General features: G+C 37.1%; 2 protein-coding genes across 8 annotated transcripts in view; one reads left to right on the forward strand and one right to left on the reverse strand.

The window, feature by feature from the left end:
* srp72 (signal recognition particle 72) overlaps nucleotides 1-6,117 on the reverse strand; it is a 29,648-nt gene extending 23,531 nt beyond the window's left edge. Inside the window, exons 1-2 of the mRNA XM_079838728.1 lie at nucleotides 6,012-6,117; nucleotides 5,227-5,347 (exon numbers count right to left, since the gene is read on the reverse strand). Of these exons, the coding sequence (XP_079694854.1) occupies nucleotides 5,227-5,347; nucleotides 6,012-6,111 (221 nt within the window). The 5' untranslated portion in view covers nucleotides 6,112-6,117. The remainder of the gene's footprint in view (nucleotides 1-5,226; nucleotides 5,348-6,011) is intronic.
* Nucleotides 6,118-6,672: 555 nt separating this feature from the next.
* Nucleotides 6,673-23,501, forward strand: part of adad1 (adenosine deaminase domain containing 1 (testis-specific)) — a 58,270-nt gene continuing 41,441 nt past the window's right edge. Inside the window, exons 1-7 of one of the 7 annotated variants that reach the window (XM_079839914.1) lie at nucleotides 6,851-6,894; nucleotides 13,932-13,987; nucleotides 15,878-16,038; nucleotides 20,211-20,345; nucleotides 20,444-20,611; nucleotides 21,850-21,924; nucleotides 22,102-22,227. In XM_079839914.1, coding sequence (XP_079696040.1) covers nucleotides 15,885-16,038; nucleotides 20,211-20,345; nucleotides 20,444-20,611; nucleotides 21,850-21,924; nucleotides 22,102-22,227 — 658 coding nt within the window. In that variant the 5' untranslated portion in view covers nucleotides 6,851-6,894; nucleotides 13,932-13,987; nucleotides 15,878-15,884. Of the gene's footprint in view, nucleotides 6,895-13,910; nucleotides 13,988-15,276; nucleotides 15,349-15,877; nucleotides 16,039-16,356; nucleotides 16,411-20,210; nucleotides 20,346-20,443; nucleotides 20,612-21,849; nucleotides 21,925-22,101; nucleotides 22,228-23,501 lie in introns of those variants that run through there. The other 6 variants (XM_079839910.1, XM_079839911.1, XM_079839912.1 and 3 more) reach the window with 6 other exon arrangements.

Below are 23,501 nucleotides of genomic sequence, written 5' to 3' on the forward strand. Positions count from 1 at the left end.
CTCTTCAGGAGGAAGAACAGCCACCCTGTTCTCTAAAAATCAATTGACCATTATATATGCAAGGGATAATCCATGGCTAGCTGTGCATTAAACTCGTTTAACCTCCTGGGTGCCACTGTCCTTGTACGATGACATATTTAAGTAAATTTCTCTTGACACCATACATGTCACAGTTTTAAGTCTGGATGTCCTGTAAAGAGCACATTCAGGGCCTTTCAGAGATACCATTTGTTTTGAGGTTTCACCAGGACAACAACTTCTCCTTGGTCTTTAAAAATGACTGAATGATCAAATTTAGCACCCTTATGGTAATATGATAATATTTTGTATAATTTAAATCTGATTAATTATCTAATTGTTTGTTAGAAATCAACATCTCAGGAAAATGTTATGGGGTTTCTAATCAAAATATGACTTTGTTACAAAACAGGGCATTGATTTCACACATGTCCATCATCTGAGAATCATCTTTAAACAAAGTTTGGTTAAAAAAATCCGGAAACCTGAAAATTGATTGGTGAATGGAAAAAAAAATCCCATTGTTTTTGCCAATACATGTCTTTTCATCTCATATTTTTTTAAACAACTGAATCCCAGTGTCCACTTACAAGAACATAGCATAACATGAATAAAATAATTTTTCAAATGTTTCTTATGCTCTAAACAATGTAAAGACATGAAAAAATACTAAATTCAAAATACTTTGTTTTCCTGGGTCTTAGGAGGTTAATGCACAGCTAGCCCTGGATTATCCCACAAATACCATGGTAATTTGCCAGCATTGGCAACTTAAAGCTGTTATTAATGTTCGCAGCGCAATATTTGACCAGAAGGATAAAAATGGTGGTTATTTTCATCAGTAACGACTCATTAGATCAAGCATTCTGCACGCTTTGAATCGGACACAGAGATAAAGTAGTGCATAAGATAACATTTATTTCAATTAATTAATTATAGTATTTATTTGTATTAATAATAGATTAAGCACTATTATAGAACGGCGGTTAAACTGACTTGGAACTACCTGTGAATTAAAAGGCTTTATTGCACACCTTCCAGCCAATCGAAGAACTGAGTATTCAGACAGACCACGGAATATGAATGAATGTATATATATCATTTGAACTTGAATTAAAAATAAGCAGATTAATACATCAGATGACAACTTCTTGATTCTGCAGTCTATTATTGTATTTTTCACCATTAAAGAAATTATTAATTAAAGAAACATGAATAAAGAAAAAAAGAAGTAAACGCTGTAACCAACAGTATGCTGCGCTCAATAATCTGGTACATCTGTGAGAACTGGGAATCATATTTTCACAAATAAAGGACAGGTAATGCAAATTTTCCATACAGTACCAACTTGAATATAAAATAAAATATATCAGGCACTTATCACGCAAACAGAAAAACTGGCACTATTAAAAAAAAAACGAAATCCACCTTGGCAATATACTTTAGCATTGTGTATACTGACAGGACAAGTAAATCGGTCATTCACTTTGCCAAGTAAAAAATGTGCTTGTCCGGAATTTTTTTTTCTGAAGCAATATTCTCACCAGTGTTCAATCAGCTTTGACATATTTAAATCTGCGTATTTGTGATATTTTTACTTTTTATGAAGGGCATTTTTCCCTAATCTTATTAAATATAGGCTGTGCATCAGCTTTCATTTCATATTCTAAAATTTGAATAAGACACTATAGGGCTGTTACCAATAAAATTAAACAATTTACACTGAAAAAATACAACTGCATTAAATAATGTTATGAGATTTTTTTAAATAATTTTTGAATATACAAATGAAAAAAATGTTAGAAAGAATGTTTAAAGGTCCCATGGCATGAAATTTTCATTTTATGAGGTATTTCAACATTAATATGAGTTCCCCTAGCCTGAATATTGTCCCCAAGTGGATAGAAATGTTGATCGGTGTAAACCGAGTTCTGGCTGTCTTTCTCTGCCTTTGAGAAAATGACAGCCCAGACTAGCCAATCCTGAAGTCTCCTGTTTTGACGTCCACACAGGAACGGTTACCTCCCTTTCCTCCGCCCAGAGAATCTGGCACGCCCATGCAAGCGCTTGAGAGATGATTGCATGTGAACGAGTGAATGCTGGCAGTTTCTCAGTGTTTGGATGTACAAATGAAAACAGAAGTCTTTTTTCAGTTCCTTCTGATCTGTGATCAGTGATTTCTTATGTGTAGCTAATTATTTATTATTCGTGCACACACTGCGGCTTCTCTCTCTCCCGACAGAACGGTGTTTTCGTGTTTTCTATCTTGTGAGTCAGTGTTTTGTACGTCCTCGTCGCGTCTATCGGTTCTAAAATGTGCATACAGTCGTTTCTGCTCAACATCAGCAGACTCGCATCTCTTTAGAGATAAACCTCACGCACGCCGAAGCTCGGGCTGCACTGACCGGTCGGCCTTCAACATCCCCAACCCCCAGTACTGCATCTGGCCCACAGCGGAGGCGCCAAACGTGGCGCGAGATTAAGCAGAAGGGGGGTAAGCGTGAGGGTATCCGGCTAGGCAGCTATTCCCACAATAAACTGGATTACATTCGATTACTGCTGTTGTGTCTTAGTTTGCGCTGTGTAAGTTACTCAATGCGCGTCACTGACGCTTTTCATATGATTGGAACATATCTAAAAATAATGCTATAATCAACACTTACTCGTAACTCGTTCATCTCGACAGCTGTAATGGTAACTTACATTGCATGTGTTACAAAGTTGGTAGAATAATGATGAAGACGGACTCGTTGTGACTGGGACTCGTGTTTATTCAGAACTCTCAGATACAAACACAATAAACTTGCGCTGACAGCTCTCTCACAAATCAGTAGTTACTATAAATAACTTTGTTAGCAATTGCTCCGTCTCTGATACATTAGTGATGTCCGGTTCGCGAACGAATCTTTCTTTTGAACCGGTTCTTTTTAGTGAACCGAATCAGTTCACCAAATCGGACTGAATCGTTCTACAGGGTTCGCGTCTCGAGTCAGCGCTGATCCATAATTTACTAAAGTTACTAACTTTCTGAAAGCCCCTCCGACTAGAAATAAACTAATAACCTGAAGTATATTCTAGTAACTACAACAGTTCACTGAACTGAGACGTGCTAAGAACTGATGTGAAGTGAACTCCGATCCATCCGTCTCTCTGGCAGCAGCTCGTGCCTGCTCGTGCCTCGTAGACCTCGTTAAACCACGCCCCCTCCGCTCATATCAAATGCAAAGATGTCAGCCAATCACAACAGTGGGCGTTTACACTGAAGTCTCACAGCAGACACGCCTCTTGAAACAGGGCATTCAGCCACAGGGCAAACATTAGTATTGAAAAAATGCCTTTTATTTCTAAATTATGACATTTTATGATGTAAAAATCATACTAACAATATAAGTACACCTCAGGAAACATTTTAAAATAATAGAAAAATGCCATGCCATGGGACCTTTAAACATGAAACTAAACTGCCAGTAGGTGGCGGCAAGTGACTGTCTGAATGAGTGAGTCATTGAGTCGATTCGTTCAAACGGCTGATTCATTCAGGAATGAGGCAATCGTTTACGAAGTTCATTGAATCTTTAAACCGATTCATTCAAAACGCTGAATCATTCAGTTATACACCGTTGCTGTGAGAGGCGTTATGGTTCTGCTGTGATCTTTGTTTGGAACTATTTTTGCTGCTGAAAACAGTCAATATTGCATCTAAAATGAAAGTGACTAAATGTTAATTAATTGTTTATGGAACTGTCATATGAAATCAGTGTCACATTTTCAACTGTGATGGCATTCAGGAAAACGGCACACTTACTCGTGTGATGTTGCTTAACTGTATCATATGTACATATCATAAAAACTCAAAATAAAAACACATGTTTACCGCAGTATGTTAACGGAGTTAATCTGTGTGAGCGGCGCTCATTTGTTTGGACTTCCCCTCGAGAGGCTGCGCAAGCGTCAACAGTGCAACCTTGTTACCATCAGTTCATTATACATTATTATCCACTATCGATCGCCACTTACACTAAATTAAAGGGTAACTAAACCCCTGCTCAGAGCTTAACTCCACCCACTGGCAAATTTTGAAAAATGCTGGAAAAGTGGGCAGAGCCCAGCGGAGACAGAGGGGACGAACCGAGGGCGGAGTTGAGCGGAGGGTGTGCACCTGAGACACGCAGTAACGGGTTGATTGACAGCTGTCAGACTCGCGAGTTGCAGAGATGGAGAATGACTGGAGTGACGCCAGCTTTGCAACAGAGCGGTAATTTCTCCTACCTTCACCTGAAGTGGAGGAGGGTGGATTGTCTGTAGACACAGACGCAGAGCCGTATCAATGCGAGCCGCTGCTCAAACTGCGTTAACTCCCGATGCCGACGATAGTGAAACAGCAGAGCTGTTCAGACCTAAAAGCCTATTATAAACAGATTTCCTCAAATAAGTTAGACTATACGCCAGCACGTTACAGTATTGTTATTCTTCACCGCGTCCGCGGCAACCACTTGCGTGTCAGGGTTTGAAAGCGCGTCTCATGTATGAAAATTATCTGTACACATGACAGGTGGCAATAATATCGCAAGAAAAGCCTGACGTGTACTGACAACTGCATTATTTAACCGTATTTTCTTCAATACAATGTTAAAGCAAGTGTCAAGTCAGTTTCATTCATAATGTTTCCACTTCATGTAACATGACAGTTCATACTGGAGTAAAGCCGTTCTCATCATGTGATTGGGGGAAACATTTCTGAGGGCGTGGTGAGCTCGTGCTAGGGGCGCGGATAGTGAGCCGTTGGAGGTACCATCCTACGTCACGATGTACCACAACGTCCAATAGGAAAATTCAACTGCAGTAGCCACCGTTCAACCTTAAGAGGGCAGCACTTTGGCGGTTTTACACCATATTTTATAGAATTAAAACACTTTATACTCAAATGTCAAAACATTTACTCGAATCAATGAACAGCATTTATAAAGCCCCAGTATTACAGATCATTAACTAAAAAAAGTTGGTTTAGGGTTTAGTTACCCTTTAATGCAAAATATTTTTTAAAATACTAGCCTATTTCTAGTGGTCGCTCTGTGCATGTTTTTGGGCTAATCTGACAACTACTTTTTTTAATTAAAAAAAAAATGGTAAGGAATAAGCAATGAATTTTAATGCAATCCTTTACTTTTAGTTTAAAGTACTACAAATTGTTCTGAGTGACCGTCTCACCTGGTCAGTGATTTGGTGTGAGTGTTTATGACATTCAGGGCTTCTTTAAAACCTCCATTCTGGATCAGACAGACGATTTTGCAGCGAAGTGCAGTAACATCATCCTTATTTTCATGAAGAACTGCAAAAAGAGAATGCAAGAATCTGTAAACATATATATATATATATATATATATATATATATATATATATATATATATATACACACACACACACACACACACACACACATACATATATATATACACATACATACATACATACATACACATACATATATATATATATATATACATATAAATATATATATATATATATATAAATATACATATACATATATATAAATATACATATACATATATATATATATATATATATATATATATATATATATATATATATATATATATATAAAACATGTATATTTATTTAAGCTTAAAAAACGAATAACTTTAGATCTTTAAACAAACATAAAATAAAGACATTTGTTTACATTTTAATCCAGTCCTTAATGACACGTAATCACTAAGCACAGACCCCTCAAACCTCTAAAAAGTCTTCAAGACTCTGAAGACACCCAATAACAGCCTCTCATAAGTTACATAATAACAGTAAACATCACATTTTCCTAAATAAAATCTGAAATTTGTGTAAAAAGCAGTCATTCGCGAATCCACTGCACTGCAGGTTAGACACATGCTACAGGAGAAATGGAGCTAAACAGTGGTTTTAACTAGAGTGAGAAAAATCTGGACAAAATTATGAATGATATGTTTTTATTTTACTTTTGTTGACAGCTTTCAGGGCTCTGGTAAAGTCGCCGTTCTGTCCGCAGCGGTTGATTTCGGTCCAGAGAGCAGCAACGGGCCCCGATCCGCTCGCCATCTTTAGCCATATGAGCGGAACCAGCGGCAGGGGCAGAATAAAAGTCCCCCAGCAACACAAATACATAATAAAAGTCCGCAATCTAAATCGTACATTTAGATGGGAATTTTTTTTTTAATCGAAATTACAATAGGGGAATACAGAGTCATACAAAAACACTTGAATCTATGAGACAATAAAATCTAAATCTTAGTTTATTTAGGGTATTTAAGTATCTTTTATAAACGTCCTTAGAAAAAAAATACTGGTGTGAATCTTGAGACAAAACAATGGCACTGACATATTTTAAGACATATCAGTGCAAGTTTCTTTCAGTTAAAACAGCTCAAACACACACTGTAGTCTGGGACTAGCTTAAGCCTTGTCTGTGAAACCAGGGGAGAGAGTCGAAAAAAAAAAAACTTTAAGTCATTGGAAAATAGTTTACCATTTGGTACAGTTAAAGCTACACTATGTAACTTTTCCGTCCACTAGAGGTCGCCTGTTCAAAACAAAGGCGTAGTTTGATGACGCCACGTTTGAGCGCAGAATCTCGGGACATGTGGTCTTCACCTCACAGCCGGTGGGAAACAGTCAGGATAGGACTCGGGCAGAAATCATGTTCATGGATGCGATTATTAACATTACTGTAGTGAAGCAGAGCAGGAGCGAGTGTTGTGGAGCTGAGCAAGGCCTCAGGAGCGATTGAAGAGCGGGACTGTTATTATGGCATAGTCGCTGGCGGGACTTTTATTATGACACGGTTGCCGGCGGCACTTCCTCTTCTCCAGTCATGAGTCTGAGGTAACCCAACTTTGTTTATCGTATTAGATATATCTGAGTGTGTTGAAAAGGAAGTTATGACGTTCGCTCGGCGGCTGCTATGACACTTGTTCACACTGCAGTGAGAGTAAAGTGTTTCACTGAATAAAACCGGAGACCGAGGGTGACGCAGATATGACGCAATCGACAGGCGACTCCCTCACACGCATAGCCCACACGTCCCGGTTCCTCGGTTAAAATAGCAATTTTCTCACGATTTACAAATAGTTGAAAACATTTGGGATATTCTAAGTACTCAACTGAACAAAATATATAACACTTGCCTAGTGGTTTCTGGATGTTTTACTGCAAAAATCCTACATAGTTCACCTTTAACACATTTTGCTTTATGTATATGATAATCCATAAACAAGACGATTATATCAGTTATAGTGACAAACTTGTAAAACATCTCAAAAAGAAACACAGAAACTTGGGACCAAAATTATTTGGTATGATTACAACTGAAAAAATAAATGCAAGATTGTTTCTGTTTTCTCTTTACAAAAACAGTGATTGGAAAGAAATGGCCCCTCCAATGCCCAAAACATGACACTTTCACAATATTTTGCAAACTGTCTTTTACGACTTTTTACATTTTGTTTTAGATTTTTACATGATCATTCTTGTTTAAGTTTACTTAACAAAAGTGATTTACAAAGTTGTGCACATATGAAATTTGTATGCACGATTTCTACAATGTGGAATGGTAATTAATACTTTGTATATTATTACTGTTAAAAAAGGCAGTTTTATGTGTAGCACTTCAGAATGTGGAATTGATAAATGTAAATATTGAAAAACAATAAGAGCACACTATTAAATTATTAAGGACTACACTACGTGGTACTTACTAAATGCAAGCTATTGTTTGTCCTCCCTCAAAAAGACTCTATCCTTTTGTATTCTTTAACACATCTCATTATATCTTTTTAAACCTTTTTTTTTTTTTTGCACACTTCCTGAATACATTACACACACACAAAAAGACATCATATACAACTTCCATTCTCATCTCTGTGAACGGAACCCAATCTGAGGTTTTGAAAAATAACTTTTCATGAATCATAGTATCCTCATATTGTTAGGACTGTAGGGACTGATGCTGGTCCGCTTCCATATTTGTCATTTGTCATTAGAACACATTAGTCATTTGGGACCTGGGCCCACATTAGAGGTCGGGGGCTATGGGGTTCCATTTGTGCCAAAAATAAGTCGACTGATATGGGCTTTGTACTATGTACATTTGTTCTTGTCAACAGTCATTGCCTACTTATTCAGATAAATTAGTATATGTTTATGTGTATGCTCTCTGTTTATGTCGTCTTACTATGTCGTCCTTATTGTATTGTCCCTACATTTTAGGCAAAATTAGTATATGTTTATGCGTATGCTCTCTGATTCATCTGACTATGTTGTCTTTACTGTCGTCCTTACTGTGCCGTCTTGCTATGTCATCCTCACTGATGTCTTGCTATGTCTTCCTTACTGCTGTCTTGTTATGTCATCCTTACTGTTGTCTTGCTATGTCGTCGTATAATGTTTTTATAACGACATAGCAAGATGACAGTGAGGACGACATAGCAAGACGACAGGGAGGACGACATAGCAAGATGACAGTGAGGATGACATAGCAAGATGACAGTGAGGACGACATAGCAAGATGACAGTGAGGACGACATAGCAAGATGACAGGGAGGATGACATAGCAAGATGACAGTGAGGACGACATAGCAAGATGACATTGAGGACGACATAGCAAGACGCCAATGAGGACGACATAGCGAGATGACAAGGAGGACGACATGGCAAGATGACAAGGAGGACGACATAGCAAGACAGCAGTGAGGATGACATAGCAAGATGACAGGGAGGACGACATAGCAAGATGACAATGAGGACGACAGCAAAGACGACATAGTAAGATGACAATAAAGACAACATAGTAAGACGACATAACCAGAGAGCATACACATAAACATATACTAATTTAGCCTAAAAATTAGGGACAATACAGTAAGGACGACATAGTAAGACGACATAAACAGAGAGCATACACATAAACATATACTAATTTATCCCAACCATGTAAGCAATGACTGTTGACAAGAACAAATGTATAGTACAAAGTACAAATCAGTCAACTTATTTTTGGCACAAAGGGAACCCCATATTAATGCATGTCAATTTCCACTTGCAGTCTTCAGTGTGACAATCTTTTTTTCTATGTGTAAACGATATGATATTTAGTTTGCAGAGAAATAAAGTGCATAAAAGATTGTTTAATGACTTCCCAGATTCTCACGCTGTGTTTTTGTGGTCAGGTAATGGTCATCGTTTTCAGTTCATTCTACATTTCTGCAACTCTGCACTCATTTCCACGTGTGCCTTTTCTAGAAGGCCACCATTTGATTTCTGTCATACCAGTATACTCAATAAACTGTTTTATTGACAATTTATTTATTTATTTTAGTGCTCCTTGAACTGATTGGGGCCAGTGTTTAGATGATCACATTCATTATTTGATACCATTGCAATTCTCCCTAAAATGCTCCTATATGTTGGAATTGTTGGAGCAGCTTCTGTTTTTATCAGTCTGCACCAGAAGGGGGCACAATAAAACAGTTTGCAAGAGGTAAAACAACTGGCTCTTTAACACTCAAAATGAGTAGGACAAACTTAAATTAAACAAATTAGTTCAGTCAAATTAACTGTTGTGAGTATTTAGAACTTTCTTTTTCTTTTGAGTTCTCAGCACTGACATATTTCATTGTTTTGAGTTGAATGAACTAATTTCCTTTAAACTGTTTAACTGAAACTGGGCTAGGATGATTTGCCCATGGCATTTGAAAGGGAGAATAAATGCTACAATCAAGTGTTATACAATGTTTTTTTGTGCAAGATTAATGGTAAGGGAAATTTAGTAGTGATTCATGTTTTGTTATGCTAATTTAGAAGAATTAATGTGGGTTTTTGGAGAGTTACCAATATGCATCATGGTAACAAGTGACGCATGAGTCTTGGTTTGAGAGCAGGTAAGTTAAAAACTGCTGTACTCATTCAGTAAGCGCTATGTCAGCAAATTAGTTTTAGCAAATTAGCAAGTTGGCATTTTCTGAATTCTTGTTATAGCTACCTAAATATGTTGAATATATGTTTATGTTGAAATAACCTGATAATTTTAAGTCAAACGTATAAACTAGTGTACTCAAATATTTCTAGTTAAGAACAATAAAAATGTATGAGTACAAAATTAAAGTCTTACTTAAACTTTGAGTTTCTTAACTTAAACAAATCTCATGAAACTTTTTTGAGTTCTGACAACTTATTAGCGTTTAGAGTGAAGTAAATAACTCATTTTATTGGCAAGAACTCAAAATAAAAAGTTAATTAACTAAATATTTTACGTTAATTGCTATCAAAATGTGTCAGTTATCTAACTTAGTACTTAAAGTTAGGAGCAATTAACATGCATGAGTACAACAAACTCAAAACTTGATAGTTCTGCTTATTTAATATTGATTTAAAAAAAAAATCTGATGTAATTGATTACCTACATTTTTTTTGAGTTAGCCCAACTTATTCAGGTTTACAATGTACTGCTATAGTCTGAAATCGGTTTTATTTAGCGACAATATTTGCTGAACTAATTTTCTATGGCAGGTTTTACCTTATGAGGGCATATTTTTACCACATACCAGTCAAACACTCACAGTGTGTTGTCATACATGTTTGATAATTCAATTAAGATAATTAGTTGAAATTAGTGCTGTCAAATCAATTAATCAGTTTGTGTTTATATAATATATGTGTGTATATTATACACCGATCAGGCATAATATTATGACCATCTTCCTAATATATGCTATGCAGTCCCATACGCAACAAACTGTGATGCACTGTGTATTCTGACACCTTTCTACCAGAATCAACATTAACTTCTTGAGCAATTTGAGCTCCAGTATAGCTTGTCTGTTTGATTGGACCACACAGGCCAGCCTTCGCTCCCCACGTGCATCAATGAGCCTCGGCCGCCCATGACGCCGGTTCACCACTGTGTGTGTTTGCGTGTATGTGTATACGTTTATGTTAGATGCAATTAGTCGCGATTAACCGATTTGACAGCACTAGTTGAAATAAAATCTCAGTTTTATTCATTCTCTGCTCATTGGTCCAATACCTGGGTTACATTATACACCATACCCATATTAAACCCATAACCAAATCCAGGTCCAAAACAGATCATCATGAAATATATCATAGGTTTCAGTAGATAACAGATTGTAGCTTTTAGTTTTTCTCCTTTTTTCTGTCTGTCTTGATACAGTATCACCTTCAGAGCGGATGTTCAGATGTGTTAACAATAAATCAAAACGCATCAATTAATCATCAGTCTTGGCCCTTTTCCAACATCTTGACTAAGTTTTTTTCTGTCTTCTGGAAGTCAGTGTGAACTGTGAACAGTGGCATAGTAAAAAAGAAAGAACATGTTTGAACCTTGAGGCGTGTAAATGTTTATCATTGGCTGACTTCCGCTGGATGTGCTGTCGTCCGTTAAAGTTGAAATGTCTGACACATTTCATCATGTAGATCGCCAGTGACTGCTGACAAAGTGGAATGAGCACTCCTACATAATATATATAAATAATTTAGATTGAAGATAATATCTGCAACCCATCCAACAGATGTGCTTGTGTTTACTGTACCACTGAGTAAGCAATGAACCACAGTGTGCCAAACCAACACCTACACTGCACTTTGCATGTATGTCATTGCACACCAATCCCTGCGCATTCAGCCTGGTCGAGGAAAACACCCTTAGGACATCAATGCATTTGCAAATCAACTAAAGAATTAGGGATAAAAAACAATCAGGATTGTATCTGCATGGAAACAGAGGTTAGGGGAATGATATCAGTGACGTCATGATCTTATTTCCAGGCATCAATATTAGTGTGTGGGCTTTGAGGTGGGATGTCTTGCTCTTTTGCTCACCATAGGACTGCACCGTCAAAAACACCGCAGATGTTTCCACTTTCCACTGATAAAATTAAATTATCCAAGGATCTATCACCTCTTGCATGCAATAAAATATACACTCTACAATGAGCGAAACCGAGGCCTTTCTGAGGTTAGCAAACGCCGCGTGAAGAGTTTTGCATCTATTGTTTTGACCATTTCTAATAGTACAGTATTTTATTTTTTGGAAAAAATTATAAAGGTTTTATTTATTAGATCAGATATAATTTCACATGATACTTCCATTTTATATCAATAATAATAATAATTAATTGAATTGAAGAGAAAATACCCAGGTTAAGTAATCAAAAGTATGATACAAATGGATCAATAAAAGATTATGTTGTGAACAAAGTGTTAAATAAATCAAAATCTTAATATATATATATATGTATTTTTTTTTTGTTGTTGCCATAATTGACTGGATGAATGTCTGAATTAAGTACTAATCAATCAAAATAATAATAATAATGATAATAAAAACATGGAAATTGGACAGGTTGAAATTCTGTTTTTGGCAACATATTACTCTGTTATCATCTTGGAAAAGGCTGAAAATCTAAGCATGCAGCTCACTCAAAGTTTGTCCCCTCTTCTTCTGATGTCAACATTGCGTTTTTGTGGTTGATAAAGGTCTTCTATTTTTAGAGTATGAAAAAAAGGCCTATAGCACTTTCCGGTTGCACACACACACACACACACACACACACACACACACACACACACACACACACACACACACACACACACACACACACACACACACACACACACACACACACACACACACACACACACACACACACACACACACACACACACACACACACACACACAGTGAGTGTTGAGTCATATACATCTCTGGAAAACTGTTTTCATGAGTAACTGTTTAAAAACCCCTTTGTTGTCCCTAAATGCACAACCGGTTTTAATGTTACTTCCTGGTGACCTTCACAGTCCATCACTTTCACTTTTACTCACAGGTCATTGTACTGGGCTATCAATAATGGAAAAAAATGAGGGGAAAAAATAGTTTTGTGGTTGAGCTTTTACAAGAAAATATATATTTGTGTGTGTGTGTGTGTGTGTGTGTGTGTGTGTGTGTGTGTATGTGAGTGTATAAGAAATCTCCTCCAGATGTAGATAGAAGCTTGTGCCCTATGGAAGCCCATTTCCGCCACATAAGAGAAAAAAAAAACATGCTCTGGTAAGTCATAATTATTATGACTCTCTCCCCCGGTTTCACAGACAAGGCTTAAGCTAGTCCAAGACTAAAATTCATATTTAAGCTGTTTTAACTGAAAGAAACTTGCACTGGCATATCTTAACATATGTCAGTGCCATTGTTTTGTCTTAAAAGGGTGATGAATTAAGAAATCAGCTTTCCCTTGAGCTTTTGATTTATAAAAGGTCATGGTTATATAAGAATATCCTGTAAGTTTCAGAGCTGAAAACTTCCTTGTTAGTCAAAGAAAAGCTTTTATTGACACCAGGCCCAGCAAACGATCAATCTCAGAATGTGCCAGACTATGGCCCTGTCCCAAATGGCACCCTAAACCCTCATGGTCTTCCTCTGAGTCCGCACTTTCACGGGAAGAAGTCCACTGCGTAGCTCGCACCAGAGCGGGCTCGGCAGAAGTGCGCATCGAGGGTGCATATCGACCTCAAAGGGGGCGCTCGTGAGCACCCTTCTGAGACCTAAAATGACAAATGGGACACACTGCGGTCTCGTGGACTTAATGGACACGTGCACGCAACGGCCATTGTAAGTCCACAAGACCGAAAGTGCACATGAAGTGTGACATTTTTGGACAGGGCCATTGACATTAGAGTAGTGAAGCACCACCTCAACAGAAGAAGAACATACCATATACGCTTTATTCGGATTCCAATATTATGAATGCATGGATGAACTTTATTTTTAATGAATATCCAGCTCACGTGGGGAAGACTTTGCTTTTGTTCCTTCATTTCTGATCACGGATTCGTTCGTAAACAAGAGACTGGATTTGCAGACAGGATCAGATTACATGATTGAATGAAGCAACACACTAATGTGAGTAAAACTTGTTTTTTTTTATGTGATATTATTGCATTGTTACAGATCGTTTGATATAGATCTATTGATTGTGTACGTGTCTAACTTAACATACCTTACCATGCAGTCAAAGGCTGGAGAATCCTTTATTTGTGGTTCTTGATGTGCGTTGTAAACGTCATAAGTTGACCTCAGACAAAAGTGTATATATATATATATATAAAAGCCAGTTCATGACACCTTTAAGATGCACACAAGTAATTCACAAATCCTAACTGAACTAATGCCTAATCCTGGCCTAGTCTAAAACCGGGACACTCAAGTCATAATTATGACATAAAAAGACAAAATTATGATATAGAAAGTAATAATTATGCGATAAAAAGTTAAAATTAAGACATTAAAAGTTTTTTTTCATAAATTCATAATTTACTTTAAACCTGATAATTTGAAAAAAAAATTAAATCGTAATTTCGATTGATTCCCTAGGGTTCACAGGTTTAAACCTAGTCCCAGACTAAAATGCAAGTTTGAGCTGTTTTAACTGAAAGCAACATGCATCCATTGTTTTGTCTCAAGATGTACAATACTGTTATTTTTCTAAGACATGTTTATTAAAGCTACTTAAATGTCCTAATTGAACTAACGTTAAACCCTAATCCGTGTTTAATCTAAACCCTGTCCGTGAAACCAGGTCTTTATGTCATAATTTTGTCATAATTACTTTTAAAGTAATTTCAACTTTTCTCTTTTTTTAATTATACTTTTTTTTACAGTCATAATTTCGACGTTGTCTCATAAATGTCGTAATTTCGATTTATCTCATATTTATGACTTTTACAGTCATAATTATGACTATTCGTATATGGTAATGTCGACTTTTTTTGTAATTATTATGACTTTTATTTTGTATATATATATATATATATGTATATGTATATATATATGTATATATATATATATATATATATATGTATATATATATATATATATATATGTATATATATATATATATATATATATATATATATATATATATATATATATATATATATATATATATATATATATATATATATATATATATATATATATATATATATATATATGTATATATGTATATATATATATGTATATATATATATGTATATATATATATATATATATATATATATATATATATATGTATATATATGTATATATATATATATATATATATATATATATATATAGTTACCAGAGCATGATTTTTCCCTGATATGTGGCGGAAATGGCGTTCCATAATCTATATCTGTTTATCAATCTCTGAATCTGTAATTGTAGATCAGCTGTCGTGTTTTGAGTGAAGCCTTCAGGGTAAGCGCGTGGTGGGCGCGTGAGTATGTGAATTAATGTGTATTTGTGTTCGTTTGAAGATAATAGAATACAATTTTCTGCTTTATCGATCAGTCATGATAAATGACGACCAATATAAGTTTGTATTTATTGTTTAGCTCAGCTAAATTAGCGCGCTAGCAGCGCGACTAGCGTCTTAATCGGCGTTTTGTTTTATGTTTATTTCTTCAATCCGCTTTATTTCACCCTAACCTGGCAGATGTCAATACTGTGTTTATATGGGTTTAGTTTGAATGTGTTTTATGCGAGTTTGCGATCTAATACACGAATTTAAACGTCGTTAAATAATAGCAAATTGCCACGCGCTCTTCCTTCATGTTAACCGATTAATCATAATCAATTTATTGAAACCATCCATAAAACCATTAGGCCCTGCTTGATAAAACACCAATAACATAATTCCTAATGTGAGTTTTCCTGTAAACACTGCCTGTAGTTTATTTTTATTTTTTTTCTTTCTAATAGTCAATATCTAATTTTATTCTCTCTCTTTTTGTATTTCTGTCCCTGAAGCTGTTAGATGAAGATGATGATGAGGGGTTCATCCTCCAGAGGGTCCTGCATGCCCCACAGCCGCTTGACAAACAACTCCTCTCCTTCACCTTTTAATGACATTATCAACAACAACAACACATTTCTGCCGGGACAACCATTGAGCACATCCACCAAAATCAGTTAAGTGTTTTCTTTCTTTCTTTTCTTTCTTTTTTTCTTTTCTTTTCTTTCTTTCTTTCTTTCTTTCTTTCTTTCTTTCTTTCTTTCTTTCTTTCTTTCTTTCTTTCTTTCTTTCTTTCTTTCTTTCTTTCTTTCTTTCTTTCTTTCTCTCTCTCTCTCTCTCTCTCTCTCTCTCTCTCTCTCTCTCTCTCTCTCTCTCTCTCTCTCTCTCTCTCTCTCTCTCTCTCTCTCTCTCTCTCATTTATGGACAGACTGACAACATGAAAGTCAACATGAAATGGATACCATTTTACTTCTGTAATGTGATTATTTCTCAGTAAGAGTGAGAGGTCAGAGGTCCTCAAATGATGAAAATGAAAGTCATCTCAGAGGCAAGATTACAAAGATAAACATTTCTTCTTTGTATATTTGTGCACAAATCATTATGTTTATACAATACGGATTGTTTCAATGCAGCTTAAATGTAATAAACAGGAAAATACAGTAACAGAATCAATGATTCATCAAATATTAAAACGCATTTAAATTCTGCTGTAAAGCATCTTTAAAAAGACAGTAGTGTCATTATTCAACTTGAGTCAGTTCAATGTTGGTGCAGTTTAATAATAGTGTTATCATTAATCACAATTATGTTGTTCCAAACCTGTAAGACTTTTGTTCATCTTCGGAACACAAATGAAGATATTTGTGATGATATCTGAGTTCTGAGAGCTTCTTGTCTCTCAATTGTGAACCTCATTGATTTCTGCTGAAGCTCAAATGTGCTGCGTAACACGAGAATTAACTTTATTGGTTCTTGCAGAAGCTCAAACGTGCTGCGTAACACGAGAATTAACTTTATTGGTTCTTGCAGAAGCTCAAACGTGCTGCGTAACACGAGAATGAACCTCATTGGTTCTTGAAGAAGCTCAAACGTGCTGCGTAACACGAGAATTAACTTTATTGGTTCTTGCAGAAGCTCAAACGTGCTGCGTAACACGAGAATGAACCTCATTGGTTCTTGCAGAAGCTCAAACGTGCTGCGTAACACGAGAATTAACTTTATTGGTTCTTGCAGAAGCTCAAACGTGCTGCGTAACACGAGAATTAACTTTATTGGTTCTTGCAGAAGCTCAAGCGTGCTGCGTAACACGAGAATGAACCTCATTGGTTCTTGCAGAAGCTCAACTGTGCTGCGAAACACGAGAATGAACCTCATTGGTTCTTGCAGAAGCTCAACCGTGCTGCGAAACACGAGAATGAACCTCATTGGTTCTTGCAGAAGCTCAAACGTGCTGCGTAACACGAGAATGAACCTCATTGGTTCTTGCAGAAGCTCAAACGTGCTGCGTAACACAAGAATGAACCTCATTGATTCTTGCAGAAGCTCAACCGTGCTGCGAAACACGAGAATGAACCTCATTGGTTCTTGCAGAAGCTCAAACGTGCTGCGTAACACAAGAATGAACCTCATTGATTCTTGCAGAAGCTCAAACGTGCTGTGTTACAGGAGAATGAACCTCATTGGTTCTTGCAGAAGCTCAAACGTGCTGCGTAACACGAGAATGAACTTCATTGGTTCTTGAAGAAGCTCAAATGTGCTGTGTTACAGGAGAATGAACCTCATTGGTTCTTGCAGAAGCTCAAACGTGCTGCGTAACAAGAAAATGAACTTCATTGGTTCTTGCAGAAGCTCAAACATGCTGCGTAACACGAGAATGAACCTCATTGGTTCTTGAAGAAGCTCAAACGTGCTGCGTAACACGAGAATGAACTTCATTGGTTCTTGCAGAAGCTGAAATGTGCTGCGTAACACGAGAATTAACCTCATTGGTTCTTGCTGAAGCTCAAACGTGCTGCGTAACATGAGAATGAACTTCATTGGTTCTTGCTGAAGCTCAAACGTGCTGCGTAACACAAGAATGAACCTCATTGATTCTTGCAGAAGCTCAAACGTGCTGCGTAACACGAGAATGAACTTCATTGGTTCTTGAAGAAGCTCAAATGTGCTGTGTTACAGGAGAATGAACCTCATTGGTTCTTGCAGAAGCTCAAACGTGCTGCGTAACACGAGAATGAACCTCATTGGTTCTTGCAGAAGCTCAAACGTGCTGCGTAACACGAGAATGAACCTCATTGGTTCTTGCAGAAGCTCAAACGTGCTGCGTAACACGAGAATGAACCTCATTGGTTCTTGCAGAAGCTCAAACGTGCTGCGAAACACGAGAATGAACCTCATTGGTTCTTGCAGAAGCTCAAGCGTGCTGCGTAACACGAGAATGAACTTCATTGGTTCTTGCAGAAGCTCAAACGTGCTACGTAACACGAGAATGAACTTCATTGGTTCTTGCAGAAGCTCAAACGTGCTGCGTAACACGAGAATGAACCTCATTGGTTCTTGCAGAAGCTCAAACGTGCTGCGTAACACGAGAATGAACCTCATTGGTTCTTGCAGAAGCTCAAACGTGCTGCGAAACACGAGAATGAACCTCATTGGTTCTTGCAGAAGCTCAAACGTGCTGCGTAACACGAGAATGAACTTCATTGGTTCTTGCAGAAGCTCAAACGTGCTGCGTAACACGAGAATGAACCTCATTGGTTCTTGCAGAAGCTCAAACGTGCTGCGTAACACGAGAATGAACTTCATTGGTTCTTGCAGAAGCTCAAACGTGCTGCGTAACACGAGAATGAACCTCATTGGTTCTTGCAGAAGCTCAAACGTGCTGCGAAACACGAGAATGAACCTCATTGGTTCTTGCAGAAGCTCAAGCGTGCTGCGTAACACGAGAATGAACTTCATTGGTTCTTGCAGAAGCTCAAACGTGCTGCGTAACACGAGAATGAACCTCATTGGTTCTTGCAGAAGCTCAAACGTGCTGCGTAACACGAGAATGAACTTCATTGGTTCTTGCAGAAGCTCAAACGTGCTACGTAACACGAGAATGAACCTCATTGGTTCTTGCAGAAGCTCAACCGTGCTGCGAAACACGAGAATGAACCTCATTGGTTCTTGCAGAAGCTCAAACGTGCTGCGTAACACGAGAATGAACTTCATTGGTTCTTGCAGAAGCTCAAACGTGCTGCGTAACAAGAAAATGAACTTCATTGGTTCTTGCAGAAGCTCAAACATGCTGCGTAACACGAGAATGAACCTCATTGGTTCTTGAAGAAGCTCAAACATGCTGCGTAACACGAGAATGAACTTCATTGGTTCTTGCAGAAGCTGAAATGTGCTGCGTAACACGAGAATTAACCTCATTGGTTCTTGCTGAAGCTCAAACGTGCTGCGTAACACGAGAATGAACTTCATTGGTTCTTGCAGAAGCTCAAACGTGCTGCATAACATGAGAATTAACTTCATTGGTCCTTGCAGAAGCTCAAACGTGCTGTGTAACACGAGAATTAACCTCATTGGTTCTTGCTGAAGCTCAAACGTGCTGCGTAACACGACAATGAACCTCATTGGTTCTTGCTGAAGCTCAAACGTGCTGCGTAACACGACAATGAACCTCATTGGTTCTTGCAGAAGCTCAAACGTGCTGCGTAACACGAAAATGAACCTCATTGGTTCTTGAGGAAGCTCAAACGTGCTGCGTAACACGACAATGAACCTCATTGGTTCTTTCAGAAGCTCAAACGTGCTGCGTAACACGAAAATGAACCTCATTGGTTCTTGAGGAAGCTCAAACGTGCTGCATAACATGAGAATGAACCTCATTGGTTCTCGCACATCAAGAGATGTTTGAGTTGATGAATGTTTATAAGTGAATAACAGCCTAAATTTGAACGAATGAAAGTCACGTTTGGAACGACATCAGGTTGAGTGATTAATGACAGAATTTTCATCTTTGGTGGAACTATCCTTTGAAGTGTCCCCAACTAAGCAAGTCAAAGGCGACAGAGGTAAGGAATCCAAACTCCATCAGGTGACAAACATGTGTGAAAAGAAGAAAAAAAAACTTTAGGAGAATCCAAGCCAGGCACAGTTAGACCAGGAACAAGCATTAAGAAAGTCAATGTTGATTTCACTGTCAAAGTCTAGAAGGATTTACCCTTGCTTGGGAAAAATACAGATGGTGCAATGTCATTTAGACTAAAGTGTTTTTAAGGAATGTGTTATCAGCTTCAGTCACTTACTGATTAAATCACATTATATCAATAATGTCTGCTGCCATTTTTGTCTCCTTTGCAGATTCCAAACCGAAAAGCCTTCCCCGTGAATTGATCGACAAATATAAGCGAGGAGAAACACATCCGGTGTCGGCGCTGTACCAGCTCTCTCAAACTTTGCAGTTTCAACTGGATCTGAAAGAAACCGTTACCACTGGTAACCGGCAGATTTCCCTGTATCCCTCCTGATTTTACTTAGTGCATTGTCTAGCTCATAGATGCATTCAACATTTGTTTTCTTTGTTTTTTGAGCAGCAGGAGTTACAGGGTTTTACTTTGCGTTCTGTGCTGTGATTGATGGAATCCAGTATAAGACCGGAATGGGCATCACAAAAAAAGAAGCCAGGGCCAAAGCAGCTGAACTGGCTCTTGAAGATCTCATAGCAAGTCTAGAGAATGATGGGATACCTTCAGATGTTTCTGGTAATATTCTAATGATGGGTTACTCTGGCAACTAGACAACAGAATTAATATGCTTATTAAAAAGAGTCTGCCAAATTCATAAATGCAAATGATTCAAGAATCAAGAGAATCAAAAATGATTGATTGAGAATGCATATTGATATCTTTCCATATTTCTTGTGACGATATTGACACCTAACCTGACACATAAAATATGCACCACACTGGAGTGCAAGATTTGTATTTAATAACTTAAATAAATATGTTTAAAAGATCATTAGAATGATTTCTGATGGATTATGTGATGCTGAAAATTCAGCTTTGCAGCACTGGAATAAATGACAAAAATGTGAAATATATTACAGTAAAAACTGTTTAAAATAGTACTGGGTTTATTGTATTCTGATAAAATAAATGCAGCCTTAGTGCGCCTAATAGACTGCTTTCAAAAACATGAAAAAAAATCGTACATAAATATTTTAATGATTATCAATTGCCACTCATCAGATATTTCAAGGACTAGTTAGTATCAAAAAATGAGACAACATATCATATTTATTTCAAATGTATTTATTAAATAAAATGCATAACTTTAGCTATGTGGTTTAACCCTGGATTGTTTACTTTGATTAATGGTCTTCTATTCAAGCCTTCTTGCAAATAATAGGCAGAAATCGTGTGACCTTCTGTTTGACACTTTCCATAGAATCGATGCAAGCACTTAGTCAGCCCTTCCATTTTTAATGTAAATATGCAACCTTCGAAATTCAATGTGAAAGTTTCCCCAGATGAAAGAGAACATTCTCGTTGTGCTCCCTCCCATCGAAACAACCCCATAGTCATTCACTGAAACCGTGGTGAAGCTCTTTCCTGTTTGAGGTGGGGGTGTAACATTTAGTTTTTTTGATGCAAAAAAAATTCACATTCACACATCAGGGTGGGGCTGGAATTTAACCTTATCTACTGCATCTTTTCAGTCTTTTTCGATTGCGATTGCATAAAGACTTGATTTTATATTTTACTTGTGGTTCATAATTAGTTTTGGGGATTTAAACAAACAATCTATTTATAAACCTCAGACTGCATAAGTCTTGAGTGCATATGTCCTGCACCGTTTGATCTTGATCTGACTTGAGATCAACCATCTAGCAGTGCCATCCCAAAAACTACTTTTTATTAGTCAATGCAAGCCTTTGTTTTCGTAAACATTGCATGGGCAAACACTACTCATGTTTTCTTTTGTTTGTGTGTTTGTTCAGAGGGGCCACCTCCTCTGCCAATAAGAGAGAAGGACTCCACAATCCCAGAAATCCATTCTGGAAGAGCTGTGATTGGTAAATTCATTCTTAAAGTCAGTCTGCATGTATTTAATAGCCCAGTTAAGACAAGCTATAGTCAACGCTCAAATGTTTTAGCCATAGTAACCTTTGACATCAGAGCGTCTAATCATGTCGAATTTGGAAATATTTTTGAATGTGACTAATAATTTCATTTTGGTTGGTTTAACGCAGAAAGAAAGAACCCCATCAAGGATCAGGTACCCAGCGTGGTGAGGGAGATGTTCATCAAGCTAATGGACAGTTACCCAGAATTCTCTGGCTGTGGTGGAACAGTGGCTGCATTTGTCATGCTCTCTCGTAAGTCAGACGTACAGGATGTCAGACCACAGGTTTTTCTATGTGGGATTTGTATTAAGAAGTCATGTGACAATGTAACATGTTCCTTGTTGCCATATGATCTATCCTGCACAGAATCTGCATTGTCATTGTATGTGTGTGTATATATATATATATATATATATATATTAGGGATGCAACAATACAGTTAGTCCACGGTTCAATACATACCTCGGTTTTTAACCACGGTTTTCGGTTCGGTTCGGTTCTGATGGCTTGTCACATACATTTTTTGTTATTCTATTCTTAGGCGACAGGAACAGCAAGAGGTTAAAGAGATTTTTTATTGCAATACTCTTTCTTTCTTTTACTTAAAAGAATTGAAAAACCGTACTTAAACTTAAAACTTGTATTCCTAGTGTATTGTATAATATATATATATATATATATATATAAAAAGATTCACACTGGCAGCTCATAGCTGTAAGGCAGCATTTAAGTATGAAATTGAATGAATGAATGTAAAAATAAAACACAACATAGACTTCAGTAGGCCTATACATTGATTCTACTGTATTAGTTTTTCAGTCAAGAGCAGTGAGTGACTTTCTCTTTGTCTTTTGTTGTTGTATTAACATTAAAGGGATAGTTCATTCAAAAATGAAAATTCTGTCATCGAGAAATTAATACAGGTTTGAAACAATATTAGAGTGAGTAAATAATGACATCGTTTAAGAGGTGAACTGTCCCTTTAAGGACCGCGTGTTCACTACTGCACTGTCAATTTAAGACCTCCGTGCATCTAATATACAGATGGACGCCGATTTTACTTTCACTTTAGACAGAACCGACTGCGTTTATGTTAACCTTGTATGTATTTGACAGTATTAGCGCAGTAAGACGACTATTTAGTCCTGTAGTCACGCGTTTGACAGGCGTTTAGTGCGCGCGCTCCGAAAAGCACATGTGAAAACCGCGCATGCGAATGAAACCGGCAAGGCTTTAAAACGCATGCAAATAATGAACTTTCGTGATTGAGAATATCTATAGTGTTCCTCGAGTATAACTCTACCACTAACGTGTGATGTGGAAGTATGTCGTGTTGTTCAGTATTGGGATGGAGGCAAATGATAGAATTTGTAGAAAAAGAATTAATTAAATGCAAAACCGAAAAAAACGCAATTCACAAGCGCGTATTGAACCATGAATGCCGTACCGAACGGTTCAATATTATATTGAGAATTGTGGCATCCCTAATATAAAAAAAAAAATATATATATATATTATATATATAT

Source organism: Gobio gobio, assembly GCF_949357685.1.
Source record: "Gobio gobio genome assembly, chromosome: 16".
NCBI classification, from domain to species: Eukaryota; Metazoa; Chordata; class Actinopteri; order Cypriniformes; family Gobionidae; genus Gobio; species Gobio gobio.